Source organism: Ipomoea nil, unplaced genomic scaffold (assembly GCF_001879475.1).
Source record: "Ipomoea nil cultivar Tokyo-kokei standard unplaced genomic scaffold, Asagao_1.1 scaffold0302, whole genome shotgun sequence".
NCBI classification, from domain to species: Eukaryota; Viridiplantae; Streptophyta; class Magnoliopsida; order Solanales; family Convolvulaceae; genus Ipomoea; species Ipomoea nil.
The window spans coordinates 532,730-549,094 of record NW_017616730.1 but is presented as its reverse complement, the minus strand read 5'-3'; the positions used below and the strand labels follow the sequence as shown (position 1 = coordinate 549,094).

Here is a 16,365-nt window from a genome sequence, read left to right as displayed (position 1 = left end):
TTTGGTGTGAACCATACATTGTGGTCCCGGTTGTGGTCCAGGTCTTTCTCTGTCCGTTTAGGAACAGAAGCTGACCCAAAGGGGATCATCACTTGTGAGAATTGAACCCGGGTTATCCCCATAATATTTACAATGTTATTTTGGACCATGGTCCAGACAGCTGTAATTTGTCCATCCCCATGCTGTTGGCTTAATTCATAATAAACATAAACTTTTAACATAATACACATCAACTTTTAACATAATACATAAAAATTTCCTGATTCGGATGTACATAAGTGTATAAAAAATGTACATAATTGTATAAAAAATGTACATAATAAAAAATATACATAATTGTATGAACAAATATACATAATCACAGCAACTTTCTACTGCGCCTCCCAAAACGACGTCGTTTTGGGAGGCGCGGCGCACAGTGCTACGCGCGCCGTGGTGTAAGGTATAACGATTGCTGGACCGTGGAGGCATCAGTGTGGATACAGGTTTCGCGTCTAATACTAGTCTTTGTTATTTTGAAATGGATGGACCAACAAATATTAAACCATGGGTTTCATTAAAGGAGTTTAGAATGTATTATGATTTAATTTGGAATTTTGAGACTTTATTATAATTGATGGACAAATTATACCATGTTGATCTTACGTTATGAATTTTGATTCAAAATGATATTATAAATTTTCAATTTTGATGCATTATTTTTATTAGTTTTGGTCATTTCGATCAAATAGACGGTTAAATGTTGTCAGGTTTTATATTTTAGGAGTAAAATTGTCATTTTAAGAAAAGATCTTCAATATCTAAATTAAAGAATCATATTAAGAGAAAAAGAAGAATTTGTCCATCGTCGACGACTCGACACTATAAATCTCATAGATCTGTGTCTAGTTTCTGCCCGTCTTCCACTATTCCCCATTATTCTCATCGATCAAACGCATGTAGATATAATTTTATAGTGAATTTGTTTAGATATTGAATATATTTTCATAGGATGACGATTTTACTTCTAAAATATAAAATTCGGTAATATTTTACCGTCAATTTATCCGAAAGAATCAAAATTGATAAAAATAACAATATTACGCACTAAATTTATTTTTTTTAAAAAAAGTTATACACTAAAAGTGATAAAATTTCAAAAATCGCAAAACAAAAGTGAAATTAATTCTTGATAAAAAAAAAAAAAGTGAAATTAATTCTTTATGCCTAAATAATGTCACTCTCAAAAAGAAATTGGGATTTGGGAAGGTTATCGATTGACATAAACCCTAACCCTAAACCCACTTCCGCCTTCCAGCGCGCAGAGAAAGATGGGGAGGTCGCGAAGGAAATACAAGAGTTCAAGAGCAAAGGTGAGAGTAGGATTGCCAAAGAAAAACCCGCACATATTCAAACCGGCGTTCAATCTGCCGCCGAAGCTCCGGTCTCTCCTGGATCCTCACTCACAGTGGGACGAAAAGGGCAGCGTCATCGAGAATTACAAGTCCTTCGGCGTTGTTTCCAACCCCAACTTGCTCGGCGTCCGCTCTCGCACCTCCCACATCGTCGAAAGTGACTCTCTTCAGGTCCCGCCGCCCGCTTCCGCCGATGACGCCGACTCTAACGCCGAGTTCCAGCCTCTCGATTCCGGCAGCGACCTCGAGGAAGACGGTCAGTCTAAACTTTCTATCATCGCTATTGTATTCTCTGTTTGTGTGTTTGCATTTATATGTTGCTTGCTAATTAATCAAGAGGATGAAAGATGCTTTAGTTCCTGGTGATGATTAAACCTAAATCTTAATTGTTTAGATTATTCAATCGAAAAGAGTTATCTGTTCTAAGAACTCTGATTAAACTGCAGATCTATCACTAACAGTTCCAATTATATCACAATTCCTTTGAGATGTGATGACAATCATGATATTGTCAAGTAATCAGTTTGAAGTCACTTTGCAGTGTATCCATTGTACTAAGGAGTTGTGGGAAGACATCCTATGAAATATGAATGCTGGTTTGAATAAACATAATTGCCAAATAAAATTACAAATTCAGACTGTAAATAGCTTAATCTGCAAATCTGTTTGTTACCATTGTTGGCATGCTTCTCCCCTGTTTTCATAACTTTTGTCTTCTGGCTTCCCCTTTCATAGCCATAGTTTAGATATCACAATATCACACCAATGTTGCATAAATTCATGGTTCTTGTAGTGTACTAACAATGTTTGGAGATTTACAGACCTGAAGTCTGCACTTGGAAAGAAGCGACGAGATGGGCAGAGTGCGCCTCCACAACCACTAACAGCCATGCAACGGGTTTATATTCGCAAACTTGTGGAGGAATATGGAGACGACTACCAGGTATGAAGTGCCTTTGACATCCTTTATCACTCACTTACTAGCTCTGTCTTTCTCTTAGTGGAAACGTTTTTTTTTTTCCTTTCCCTCTTTGGTTGCAGCGCATGTTCATGGACACGAAACTGAACAAGATGCAGCATTCGGTAGCAACGCTAGAGAAACTATGCAAAAGATACCACATGTACCAAGATAAAAATCCCTTGATTGTGGGTAGTTGAGTTGAGAACAAATCTTGTACAATTCAACACATTGCCCCAATGGATTGAACAAATGAGTTTAGACACATGATGAGGGATGTCTTAGCTTTACATATTTCAAAGGTTTCTTTGTAGATGACAATATTCTATTACTGTTTCAGTTTAAGATATTGTGTGGATGATGCCATTTTGATTAGGGTATTTACTTGATCTTGTTCTTGTATAACCTCTAAACGAACTATGAACCTGGCTTATAGTTCTAGTATACTTTTTATCTCGTTTTATGTGTTTAGTGACAAGTAAAATAAGACATAGGCTCGAACCATTGCTGTGGAACCTAAAGGACCTTCTCAAGCAAAATGCATAATGGTTTAAGACCATCCGACACTACAAAAAAATTTGCACCATGAACAACTTGTCTGTCATCCAATTTGTACATTGATTGGCCATTCACATGTATTGATTGACTTCTCAATGGAGGTTCTGGAACACTCAATTATCCATATTATAAACCTTCCTCGAAGCCACCAAAAAATAGTAAATCGTTCTCTAACTCAATATAGTGTCCGAGTTAACCCTATATAGGGTCCTCTGAATATAATGATTTTGTCATATTTAGTCCTAAACTTTTTTCAAATTGACCACTTGTGGTCATTCCATTTTACATCATTATCATTTGTGGTTCAAATTAACCACCTATAGTCTTTCAACTTTTAAAATTTAATCAGTTGCGGTGATGTTAGTCAAATGACCACCCAAATTGAGAAGTTTAGAATTAAACGTGACAGAACTATTATACTCGAAGGTCTCCGGATAGTATTAACTCCATGGCGGCAAATTATGTTGTGCATCCGTATGCACCATGCATGGTGCATACGGAAGCAAAAACGACGTCGTTTTAATAAAACGCGCGTCTCCCCTTAAAAAAAAAATCAGGTTCGATTCCCAGCAACAACATATGAACTAAAATTCCATAATTGGTAAACTATAATTCCATAATCGATGAACTATAATTCAATAATCTAATCTATGAACTAACAATTCCAGAATGAATGAACTAAAATTCCATAATCTATAAACTAAAATTTCAGAATCGATGAACTACAATTCCATAATCGATGAACTATAATTTCATAATCAATGAACTATAATTCCATAATCTATGAACTAAAATTTCAGAATGAATGAACAATATAATGTTGTTGTTGGGAATCGAATCTGAATTTTTTTTAAAGGGGAGACGCGCGTTTTTTAATAAAACGACGTCGTTTTGGCATCCGTATGCAGCATGGTGCATGGTGCATGGTGCATACGGATGCACAGCATAACGATCCCTCTATGGCGTCCTATTTATAAAGTAAGGAAATATTAACATATTTCATTTTCTGTAGATTAAGCCCAATTACAAATATGATTTTTTTTGAAGCTTATAATGCGAAAAAAGTATTTTTATCATAAAAGCCCACCGGCCCACGTTCTACCCCGCATTTCATCGCCTCTATTATCACCGTCGCGTCGCGTTCCTCTTCGGACTTCAATCGACAGTGACCGGATTTCAAAACCCTACTCTGTAAACCCTCTGTCCGGTAATTATTATTATTATTATTATTTTAATTTAGCTTTATGATCTAAATTTTACTCGCGTTTATAATTGGTGCATTGTCTCTAGCTTCTGCAATTTTGAGCTAGTAATCTTACTGTTCTTCTTTCCGCAGTGCTTACTTTCGAAGTCCTTTTCGACCGAAAATGAGGTTTGTTCATTTCGCTTCGTTTCTGTTTTCATTTTTCTCTCCGTTTTATGATGCATTATGCTGTCCAAAACCCTAGCGAGTAAAATGAACACTGGTAGATTTTTGACCGACTTTTTTTTTTTTTTTTTTTTTTTTTTTCAACTCAATGAAATCTCGATTACTAATTCATGATGTGTTTTGCAATTGTGCAGTCGGCCAATGGAAGAGGATGCACCTGTAAGTTTCCTTTTCCAACTTCTTTCCGTTTTGGCCTCTAGAGTATAGTCTTGTTCATTTGCCTTCAGTGTCCATGTTGAATTTGAAGTTTAGGTCATGGCCTCACTCTTTTATGTGTTTATGGAGAATATATATATATATATATATATATATATATATATATATATATATATATATATATATATATATATATATGTTGCTTTGTATTTTATAGAAGTTACTGCCTAAGAACTGAATGATTGGATCTCTAGCATTATTGAGACATCGTCCTTCTGCATTCATTTCACACAACTGAACTCCAGGTTTTGAAGTTAGTCTAATGTAGTGCATCTCTTAGTTAGTAGATTTTGCTGCCTAAAAAGGAAGATGGAAAAACTTGATGGTCACACCAGTAGCATTATTGATTCTCTCAAATTCCTTCTCGCATCACCTTTTGCATTCTTTTCATATATTGCATATAACTGAACTCCAGATTTTCATGTTAATCTATTGCAAATTCTCCCCCAACATTTCTGTCTGATATGAAAGGCAAGTAATAGGGATATTGCTTTTGATGATTTGTCCGATAGACCGATACGATATATAACTAGATGAAACCTCAATCTGTTTGCTTCTTTTATTTAGTAGTACATGCTGTGTGCCTGTGTGTGTTTCTTATTTGATTCATATGATGATTTTTTATTATTACTATTATTTTTATTTTTATTTTTATTTTGGTTCTTTTTAAAATTTGATTTTATTGCTTACATGTATGCCTTTGTCAGGCGAAGAATGAAGAAGAGGAATTCAACACGGGGCCACTTTCTGTCCTCATGATGAGTGTCAGAAACAACACACAGGTATTTGATCTTACTATGTTAAAGCTTTTTGCTTGTGTTATGCCACATATGCACCCCTTCCTCCCCCTCTTCCCCACCCCAACAATATATACTTCCTAATTAAGAAGGTTATCATGTTTTTATTTGAAAGAGAATGCAGTGTTGGATATATTTAAAAAAAAAAAAAAAAACTGACAATGTTTCTTACTCTTTGCTGGCATTTAGGTGCTCATCAACTGTCGTAACAACAGAAAGCTTCTAGGGCGTGTCAGGGCTTTTGATCGGCATTGCAACATGGTGCTGGAAAATGTTAGAGAGATGTGGACTGAGGTGCTCTTTTATTGACCGAATTAGATATCCTGATAATGTTTTGAACTTTTTAGTAGTATAGTTTCCCATTTGTTTGATATCTCTACGTTTTGACTGCAGGTTCCCAAAACTGGCAAAGGGAAAAAGAAAGCTCTTCCTGTTAACAAGGATAGGTTTATTAGCAAGATGTTTCTACGTGGAGATTCTGTGATCATTGTCCTCCGAAATCCTAAATAGAAGGTATCCCTCCTTTGTTCTATTTTGTTTGAGTCCATGTTGAGGAGTATGAGCACCATGTAATCAACATTCTTCTATATTTCTGTTTTATGGATTATATCTTTAACATCCATGGACTTGAGATTAATTGTTCAAACCTTGGTGTCTTGTGCCTGGAACTGAAATTAGTTGATGGATTCGTTATGCACACTGGCTGAAATAGGATGTCAGCAGTATGAGACTCTTTAATTTTTCGGGCTATGCCAGATCAATGGTCTTCCTTCAACTTAATATCACTTGTTTTATGGCAATTGGAGTGAAGAGGATACAAAAAATTTAGCACTACATATTGCTCCAAATTATAAGTCCCCATTAGTGACCTTTTTTTTCAGTGTCAACCCATTATCCCCATTCCGGGCATTCCCCACCCCCCATGATGTTACTTGCTTTACCCCCTTCCAGCTCATAATATTATATTTAGGAGGTGTTTGGTTGGATGGAATAAGAGTTAAGGAAAATATAGTTTTATGTTGTTTGGTTCATGGAATTCATTAAAGTTGAGGAAAATGAATTCTTTGCAAAGGGGTGGGATTTTGTTTTCCGCAAGGCTTGGGGAAAAAAATAACATGACTGGACCATGTTACCATTATGAAAGTTTCTTAATTACGTAAGTACTTATTTATTCATTGATCTTTTTAGAGGCATATTGGTCTCTTTATATTCATTATTCCTTACCTTTCTAAACCCAACCAAACAATGGAATTCATATTTGTAGTAATTTTTTCCCACCAACTAAACAATGGAATCCATTTTCGATTGAATTTCAATTCCATTTCTTTTCAAATATATTCTAGCCAACCAAACGGGCTGTTAGTTCTTAATGACTTCATGTCCTACAGGCTACTGCTGCACTGCTTGTCATCCGGAGCCCCTGTTGCACTGAAGAGATTTCTACTGCAGTTATATTGATTTTCTCAATTGAGACTTAATTGTTGTAAGATATTGTAGAATAGCTTTCTATACTATGAATCTGCGGCTACTGGTCTTTTTGTTATTGTCCTTTTGTGTACTCTTTCCTACTGGAACAAGATTATATGAACTTTGTTCTGCCCCCTCTCATGATCATACTATTTCTCCGCATGTGATAAGGATGAATTGGTGCATTATCTTTTTAGTACATAATAAGAAATTCATATAACGGCAAAAGCTTAATCTATAGCTAATGCATAGGGAAACAGAAGGTACCATGGAACTTTTAAGAAAATGGACTCAATTTATTGAATATTTGAATACTCCACTCCATAATATAAAGCTTGTTGTCTACATAAGTAATACCATGGGATTTTTAAGATACAAAAATGGCAGATATCTCTAAAGAAATAAAAAGCTCTAGAACTGTTTAAAGGACGATGAAGGATACGGACTGGATGAGTAGCACCGACAGAAAGCAGCAGCATAGCATGGGAAATTGTAATGGTCAATGGTGATGTTGTGACAAGTTTTTAGCTTGTTGACCTCGTACAAACATGATTGTCAAATATTGGAAGCATTATTTATTAGGTTGTAGAGGAGGTTTTTGGAGCATCTTCTTTGTGGTCACCAAAGACACGCTGCCTGAAGTCTTGCACCATCATTGGCAAACCCTTTCTTAGAGGCACTTTGGGCTCCCATCCAAGCAGTTCTTTTGCCTTCGAGATATCAGGCTTCCTCATGTGCGGGTCATCCTCTGTATTTGGCCTGAACTCTATCCGAGCATTTGGATCAATGGTTTCCTGCACAACCTGCACCACAACCGACATTCTTTCAATACAAACTCTAAACCGTAATTTCATAGTTCATGGAATGGAAGAGGTGAGCTTAAGCTACACACCTTGGCTAGTTCAAGCATGGTGAATTCGCCTGGATTTCCAAGGTTAAATGGTCCAACGTGTTCTCCTTCCATCAACCGGATAAGACCGTCAACCTTAAACCAATCAACAATTCAACACGCATTAGCCCTTTATAGTTTCTACTCCAAAAACACACCATCCAGCTAGATGTACATGAACAAAATTGTTGCAATACTAAATTCGGCAGCTTTTGATTCGTCATTAATTTAGTCCACATACATCTCAATCGAAATATGGTCCAGAATGATATACTGGGTGGGTGGATGAATAATGTAACAAGCTGCCGCTATCGATGTGATACAGCCGTACATGGGAAACCCCTCCCCCTGTCCCAGTTTGCACCTGAACTAATCCCCCACCATGTGCTCCCTTTTTACCTTGTAAGATGCCCTATTAATGACTGGACTAGTTTTCACAGTATAAATGTACTCTTACAGTTATATAATGACTGAATCCACCTTTGAAACCCCAAAATCTCAATCTCAAATTTCAGACTCATTCCAGTTATTGGTCCCAGAAAGTGAAAAATTATAATTCAAGCAGATTGAACTGCTGGAAATTTCTATTGCAATTATTATTGGGTGTAGTACACGATAAGCTTGTACCTAACTATTTAAAAATTGTTCATTTTCGTCTTTGTACCCAACTTTTGCAGTGTAAGCTAGCATGTGATATTCAACATATATAAGCATATAATGGAGTCGTTAGAACAGCGAAATAAAGACAATAATTTGAGAAATGACTTACCAAATCAGATACAAATTGGAAACTCCTTGTCTGCTTTCCATCGCCATAAACAGTCATCGGCTCCTTCCTTAACGCCTATAATAATCAATCCACGTAAACAATTCACCTCTTTACACCCGATTCAAATATTACACCAGTCGGTTTGTAGACAAGATTACCTGAGCGACAAAGTTGCTGACGACACGGCCATCATCAATGCACATACGAGGACCATAGGTGTTGAATATCCTAGCTATCCTCACCTGTCCCAGTTTAAATTTGTATGTACAAATGTTTTAATCCAATCACAAAATTTATTATACCAAAATTAACAACTAACTATTTTACCAAACATGGTCTGAATCATTAATGCAATTTTTTTCCATACAGAAGAAAAGAAATATTAAGGTGTTCGGAAAAATCATGCCTATAACATTGGCAAAATGTATTTGGCATCAAGGGGAAAATCTTGTAAGTTTGTAATTCAGGTCAAAAGTGATTATTGTGCATAAATATTCATACATTTTTATGATGATTTCAAACTCAATTCAATATTCCAATCTAACTTGAATTCATTTACATCAATATATTAAAGAAAATTGCATTTTTTATGTAAAAAATAATATTGAACTATTAAGTTTCTTAGATGTAATTAAAAAATTATTACATGTTAATCGTTCATTGACCTTGACATTTTCAAAGATGTAATTAAAAATTTGTATCAAGTGATTTGAATTCGATATATTATAAATTGCTAACATTAACAGTGAGTTTGGTTGGAAAGAAAGAATTGAGGAAAAGAAATTATAATTCGGTGAGAAAATAATAAGACGTGAATAAAGTAGGAATTCAAATTACGTTGTTTGGTATGGAAGAATAAAATTATTAGAATTGAGAAGAAAAAAGTGTTATAAAGACTAAAATACTCTTGTGTAATAATAACAATCATTAAATTGCAATTCATGGAGGTACCCCATGAATTGCACTTCAACAAAATAAAAAAATTACAATTCTTTCATACCAAACATTATAATTGGAGTGACCAAAGAATTGTGGAGGAATTGCAATGCAATTCATATCTACCAAACAACCCATAAATGAGTTAATACCCAAAATCGTCCTCGACTATAGTGGTTTTTCTCAATTTCGTCCTAAACGACTTTGGTGACCTAATATCATCCCAGACTTTTGTGTTTCGCTCAATTTAGTCCCAGATTTTTGTATTTTTGCTCAATTTAGTCCCTCATTTGTTATTCTGTCCATTTGGTGTTAAATAAATAGACAATTCAGTAATTTTAATATTGGCATCTCTTTACTCATAGACATGTGAACTGCGAAATCATTTTTTTTTTTTACGAATTACTTCCAGAATTAATCCTAAAACTGCGAATATAAAATTTGATTTGCAGGTCCGGGAGTAATTCTGGGTGTAATTCGTACAAGAAAGAGGAATTTCGCACTTCACAAGTTGAAAGTAAAGATACATCAATATTGACATTACTGAATTGTCCCTTAATTTAACACCAATTTGATGGAATAACAAATGGAGGACTAAATTGAGCGAAACACAAAAGTCTGAGATGATATTAGGTCACCAAAGTCGTTTAGGACGAAATTGAGAAAAACCACTATAGTCGATGACGATTTTGGGTATTAACTCACCCATAAATATTGAACTTAATGGAATTTAATAATTTAAAAAAAAAAAAAAAAAAAAAAAACTTTACCAAAAAGTCTTTTCACATTCCAACAACCTCAAGGTATATGTGTTTAATATTGGCAAGTACAAACCTCGACGTGAGCTCCCCTATGGTAATCCATGGTCAACGTTTCGGCAGTACGCTTTCCCTCATCGTAGCAGCTGCGGACACCTGTCATCGTTTCTCAACATGTGTGTCAGTAACCGACGAATCCGCAAACAGACCAAACAAAATACTGTCAGACACATTTACATCAAATTTGCGTTGGAGCCTAGCTTTGTGCTAAAATGACAAATTTGTCCTCCATCTTTCTACAATTTCCGTGGATATTTTTGCCTAGAAATTCTCCAACAACCGAGAAATGAAAAATCGAAAAGCCAAGAGGAAAAACGCGCCAAAAATATAGAGAGAATTAGGGATCGTGTTTAGGGAAGAGGAAGCGTAAATCACGGATTAGTCGTTGACATTTCAACTTATTGACCGGATCTAACCACTAAAAGGCTGACAAGGCTCACGTTACGCACTGCTCATACCACGAGGCTAACGTGAGCCGCATTTCACCGTTACAGACCTCCGACCTCGTCTACACCGGCCGCCGGCCGGTGAGTGAGGGCTTACCGGTTAATAATCGAGTAAAATTAAGGCGGAATTGAGTTTGAGTTGCAGATTTACCGATAGGATTGACGTTGCCCCAGTAGGTTTCCTTCTGCGGGTGCTCTAGAGGATCGCCGTATACCTCGCTGGTGCTGGTTAGCAGAAACCGCGCACCGACTCTCTTCGCCAATCCCAGCATGTTCAGTGTCCCTACCACATTTGTCTTGTGAACTCATAATTAAGAATTCCCAATTTTCATAGAGTAGAAATTAAAATTGAATTTAGACTGAAAAATAAATGGAAATGGAAATGGAGATGAAAGGATATGATAGTCTTCACGGGATTGTGCTTGTAGTGAACAGGGGAGGCAGGGCAGGCAAGGTGGTAGATCTGGTCGACTTCCAGGAGAAGTGGCTCAACGACGTCGTGTCGGATGAGTTCGAACCTGGGGTTTCCGAAATGGTGCATAATGTTTTCCTTCCGGCCGGTGAAGAAGTTGTCGACGACGATTACACTGTCGCCTCTCGCGATCAGACGGTCAACGAGATGACTGCCTACGAATCCGGCGCCGCCTGTCACCACGATCCTCAAGCCCTTCTGTTTCAGACCTAGAGGAATCTTCCCGCCCGAATTGAAGGACCCGAGTCCGACGCGGCTCTGGTAGAGAAGCCGGTCGGAGTGATCCATCGTCTCTGCTAGCAAGTCGGAGCCGGAGATCGCGTTGTAGCCGCGGCCGTTGACGGAACCGCCGTCGATGTAGGGGGCGGGGTTAGACGACGGAAGGAGGCTGAAGATGACGGTGGCTACAGCAATGCCGGCGATGAGAAAAACGAGACGCTGCTCGCGGAGCATATACCGAACTGGGCGAATCACATTCAGCCATGGCTTCGGAGGCTTCGGCGAATAACCGTCCGCCGTCACCGGCTGCGCCTCTTGTCCTCTGTAGATCAACTCCGAACTCATAACTTACTCTCTCTCTCGTCTTCTCGATGTGCGTATACGTGTATATAACCCTAAAATTAGAGAAATCAGGCAGCGGTGCTTGCTGCAAGGGATAGGATTGCCTCCGAGTGAGAAATTTTCGCCGGAAATCGGTATATACCCACGCTCCGGCGCGTGGGGGGAAAGATCGTTGGTTTCAGTTTGAGTTCCTTTTTGCTTGGTAATGTCCTTATATAGGAAATTATTTGTACTGGTAAGGAGGGTAAGTTTCTGGCTAATTAAATCATGGGATTCATTTGAAACCTCCAAATTTTGTACTAAATGTATTTAGGGGGGTGCGTTGAGTTCACGTTACTATGTTTTATGACACATTATTGACAAAAACAAACTATCAACTCGGGAAATAAATAGTCGAGTAGGTAAGTATGTATTTTTTTTACCAAAAATTCATGAATTCAGTTATTACTAACATTATATCAATCGAACACATCACACAAATGTCTTTTTAGTGCAGTTTATCTAATGTACACTGCACACTGTTAAGTACAAATTCAACTAGGTTTATCCTTCAACACACACCATTAATAAATACGGATTTGTAATTATGAATTTCTCTTATCATTAAACCTATAAATATAAAAAACTATCAAACAGAGATATATAATCTTTTTTTTAGGTAATATAAAATTTATGATCACATTATGTGAACCAGATATCTCTAGTATATAAAATGTACCACTGAATTTAGTAACGTTACTAATAAACAATTATATTACACAAATAAGATTTTCATACAACCAAAAATGACATGAAATAATAAGAATTGAGTTTTGTTGATTTTTTTATTTGGTGATTTACTTATCTTCTAAATTTAGAGTATGGTATTACCTACTCACCTATTGTATTTTACATTTTTTTTTAGAGGATAATGGTGGTGTGATGTTATTGAAATGAATTGATAAAGTGGGGTAGATTTTTAAATTTCTAAGAAGTGCATGGAAAAATTTCAACATTTTACTAAATTGGAAAGAGGACATTGACAGAATAACCCCAAAAGATGGTGATTGGCGAGACTTTTCGCTATTCCTTTTTGGCAAAACTAATTTATAGTTTTTGAATAAAGATTTTATAACATTTTAATTTACCACTAAGAAGGTAAATACATCGTTATTTGAAGTTGTATTTTGAGTAAAAACATTGCTCATAACTTATTGAGTGAAAAGATTGCTCATAACTTTATTGTCAATAGCTACTCGAATTTAACATATAATAATATAATGACGTTTTTATGGATAAATAATATTACGAAAATATTAATTTTCAAAAAATACAAGCACAAGAAAAGAACGAAATGAGTTTTCTCGTGTCGTGTGTACGCAAACTGTCCTTCAAACCTTATTTGCTATCTTCCTTTGGTGTTATGAGCGTTGTACCTTAGGTTTTTCAAGATAAAACAAACTATAATTTAATATTTGAGTATGCAAACAAATAAACTCATCGAACTATAACACATAAATTTAGGAGGTTGGATAGTTGGATTTTCGAAAAAAAAAGGTTCAGATTTTCTATTTGTAAAATCTCTTGCTCATCTAAAGTGCATATAGGAGAGGAAGGATAGATAGCATTTACTATACATTGATTTTAAAATCAGTCTATAACCTCCATAATTTTTTATTTATTATTATTTTTTTTTGGGTAGAGAACCTCCCTAACATAAATATTTAATCTAGAAATTAATTTTTTAAAAAAAATAAAAAATGGAATTAATTCCTAAGAATAAGAATTAATATGTTTCAAAACGGTACTCCAAAATATGACACAGAAATGTTACATACGAAAAGTCTAAGCCACTTCTCGGTATTGACCGAAAAGTCATTACGAATAACCCAAATCAACATTAACCCGACTCAAATTAAAATTGTATCCCACATATATTCGTATAACAAAATTAGTCACTTTCAATGTCATTTTTATGCTAATTTTACAACATTTTTTCCAGTGAAACTTGAACTAAAAATTGTGTAGTTATCAAGCCAACAACATAATTAGTTGAGTATTTAAAAGTTTGCCCGCACAGATTTAACTCAGTGGTTTAGTAGGTAAAATTTTGAAAAAGATACCAAGGTTTGAAATTCGACAGTGACAGTGTAGAGATTATGCCTAAAATAGATAGATTCTTTGTGATTTACCACCTTTTACGTGCTTTATTGAGTTGGGGCGTTGGGGTACTTAATGTTGAGATTCAATTCCAAAATACGGAGTATATATTTAAAAGTTCGGTTACACTTAAATATGAATATGAATAAATTAAGTATTGACGACGCACATGGCACAGTTCATTTATGCCATGGAAGAATTTGTCATAGTACCACCTGCCTAACCTTAAACCTGTCTAATGCCACCACCCTTAATATGTTTTAAATTCTAAACATTTATTTTACACAGGACAAGTACGTTTGGCCTGTCTCATTGTCAACTGCATATTTTCTTCAATTATATTTATTCCTCCGTATATAGTAAGTTAAATGATGAACGACTTGAATCGTCTAAATATAACTAGAACTTTTAACTTAATTATGTATATGCAATATCATTTTTAGAGATTTGTCTTAATTGAAGCATGCGTTCCATCTCAACTAAAAACCTAAGCTAATAATTGGATTGCACATTAATGGTTATATGTGCAACACGCCCCCTAATACCAAATTGAAGCATGTGCTCCATTTCAACTAAAAGCCTAAACTAATAGTTGGATTGCACATTAATAGTTTATGCTCAACAGTTTTTAATGAAATTAAACATCACTAAGACTCAATTGGATTAATTAAATCTTGGCGTATGTGGTAGTGTAGCATGCAAAAAAATGAACATTTTCAATTATAGAGCTGCTTCTAATGGAACCAACTTGAGACTTTGTTGAACTAATTGTATCCCGCAATATCGGTAGTGTAGTATGCAAAAAGATGAACATCTTTACTTGGAGAGCTGCCTCCAATAGTACAGTTGTCCGCTACTTATTTACTTACTATTGATGTGACACACATTGATTGACTTATAAAAGTGAGATTCACACCTTTTTTTCATCCTCTATTATTAATAATTAATCACTTTATAACTAATATACAAAATATTTTACAAATGAATTACTCATGACAGAGATTGCTAACTAAATATTATAAAGAGATTTCATTTTCTACCACCATCAAGCTTTCAACGACTTAGCATTAGCAAAACTTCGAAAGCTAACCCTTGAATGCCTTGATAAACCATCAATATCATCCGACCTTAATTACAATGCAACTGGACTAATTAATTTAATTTAAAATGAACTGTCCAATCATTTGTTTGACTTTAAATTATGACTTGATCTCAACAATAATATATATATTGAAGTTATATTTCAAGGCCCTGCACAAAATATATTTAAGAAAACATTTTGTTTTGGTATACATGGGTAGACAAAACACAAACTACACCTAGATGTACCTAGAATGGGCAACCCCCGCAATATCAGTAAACATCAAAGGTATAATCCCATGAGGTGGAGTATTAAAAACAACCAAACCCAATTGTTGTTGTTGTTTTTTTTTTTTTTTTTTTAGAGTAAAAAGAGGCTAAGACTCAAGATTATCTAAATCTGCGGATCAGAGCTCCCCCGCGTTTTAAACCAGGTGAACGTCCAAGCCCTCCATTACTTCTGTAAAGACCCATGTGCCCCAAGCTTTGTGTTGAGCCAGGTTCGCGAGGAAGGCGCACAACGATTTCCTTCTCTAAAAGTGTGAGAGAACTAAACCCAATTGTTGAGCAATCATGGTTAATGCAATTCAAGCACACATTTTAGCTTCCTTATAAATATACTTTATTGAACATATCTAGTAACGTTTTCCCAACTCATCGTGTGCTTCAACTCAAAGTATACAAATTCTTTGTATGCACCGACATTCGTAGTCTAGTCTTATAAATTGAATCACTGAATTACCGTAATCATTTATAACATCTCAAATGTTTATTACGTTGGGCCATAGTGTGAGAGGTCCTTGGGTTGAAAATTCAACATCTTGAGACAATGACAGTTTGGTAGAATAATTAGTCTATCAGTCAATTTTAGATTATTTGACCACTGTTAACTATTTGACTTTGGTTAAACAATCAATATGAGAGTTTGATTAATTAGCTTTTTGTAACAACTTATTATTGCTTCAAAATGTTAAATTTTAAAAAGTTGTTCAAAGTAGATTTTTTCGATCAACTTTTTGAGAAAGTCATTTTGTATGTAATCAATTAATAATTAACAATTAATTTATCAAACACTTTTCTACAATCAGCTAACAACCATTTACCAAACACCCCAATATAACTCTTACTACTTTCAATTCGTTCACTCTAAAACAAAACACATCAATATCAACATATACATAATGATTCAAATACAACTTTAATTAATTATATGCATGTTGGCAAGTCAAAATCTCGGCGCTATATAATATATATATATATATATATATATATATATATATATATATATATATATATATATATATATATATATATATATATACACACACAATTATGGATGAGTATTAGGTAGATCATCGATTAAAAGGGAAGTATCTTATTCTAATCAAACCATCGTACAATAAAATAAACCTGATGATACTTAGGCAAGATAAAGA

At 35.2% G+C, this 16,365-nt stretch overlaps 3 protein-coding genes across 4 annotated transcripts; 2 read left to right on the top strand and 1 right to left on the bottom strand.

Moving 5' to 3' along the window:
* The first annotated feature begins 1,232 nt into the window (after positions 1-1,232).
* LOC109160236 (nucleolar protein 16) lies at positions 1,233-2,752 on the top strand. The gene is made up of 3 exons (XM_019308496.1): positions 1,233-1,650; positions 2,216-2,337; positions 2,436-2,752. The coding sequence occupies exons 1-3, from the start codon at positions 1,311-1,313 to the stop codon at positions 2,550-2,552; spliced, it is 579 nt and encodes a 192-aa protein (XP_019164041.1). The 5' UTR covers positions 1,233-1,310; the 3' UTR covers positions 2,553-2,752.
* Positions 2,753-4,017: 1,265 nt separating this feature from the next.
* LOC109160241 (small nuclear ribonucleoprotein Sm D2-like) lies at positions 4,018-6,966 on the top strand. Of its 2 annotated transcripts, none has more exons than XM_019308506.1 (7): positions 4,018-4,117; positions 4,247-4,282; positions 4,474-4,498; positions 5,263-5,337; positions 5,542-5,646; positions 5,746-5,865; positions 6,741-6,966. In XM_019308506.1, the coding sequence occupies exons 2-6, from the start codon at positions 4,278-4,280 to the stop codon at positions 5,860-5,862; spliced, it is 327 nt and encodes a 108-aa protein (XP_019164051.1). In that variant the 5' UTR covers positions 4,018-4,117; positions 4,247-4,277; the 3' UTR covers positions 5,863-5,865; positions 6,741-6,966. The 2 variants fall into 2 exon arrangements, with proteins under 2 accessions (XP_019164051.1, XP_019164058.1); XM_019308513.1 differs by having other exon boundaries at positions 4,041-4,101.
* A 128-nt stretch (positions 6,967-7,094) lies between these two features.
* Positions 7,095-11,947, bottom strand: LOC109160231 (UDP-glucuronic acid decarboxylase 4-like). The gene is made up of 7 exons (XM_019308482.1): positions 11,078-11,947; positions 10,829-10,976; positions 10,248-10,327; positions 8,636-8,719; positions 8,478-8,552; positions 7,712-7,804; positions 7,095-7,622 (listed from the first exon to the last, which is right to left on the bottom strand). Exons 1-7 carry the CDS (start codon positions 11,711-11,713, stop codon positions 7,398-7,400), a joined length of 1,341 nt encoding a protein of 446 aa, XP_019164027.1. The 5' UTR covers positions 11,714-11,947; the 3' UTR covers positions 7,095-7,397.
* Positions 11,948-16,365: the final 4,418 nt, after the last annotated feature.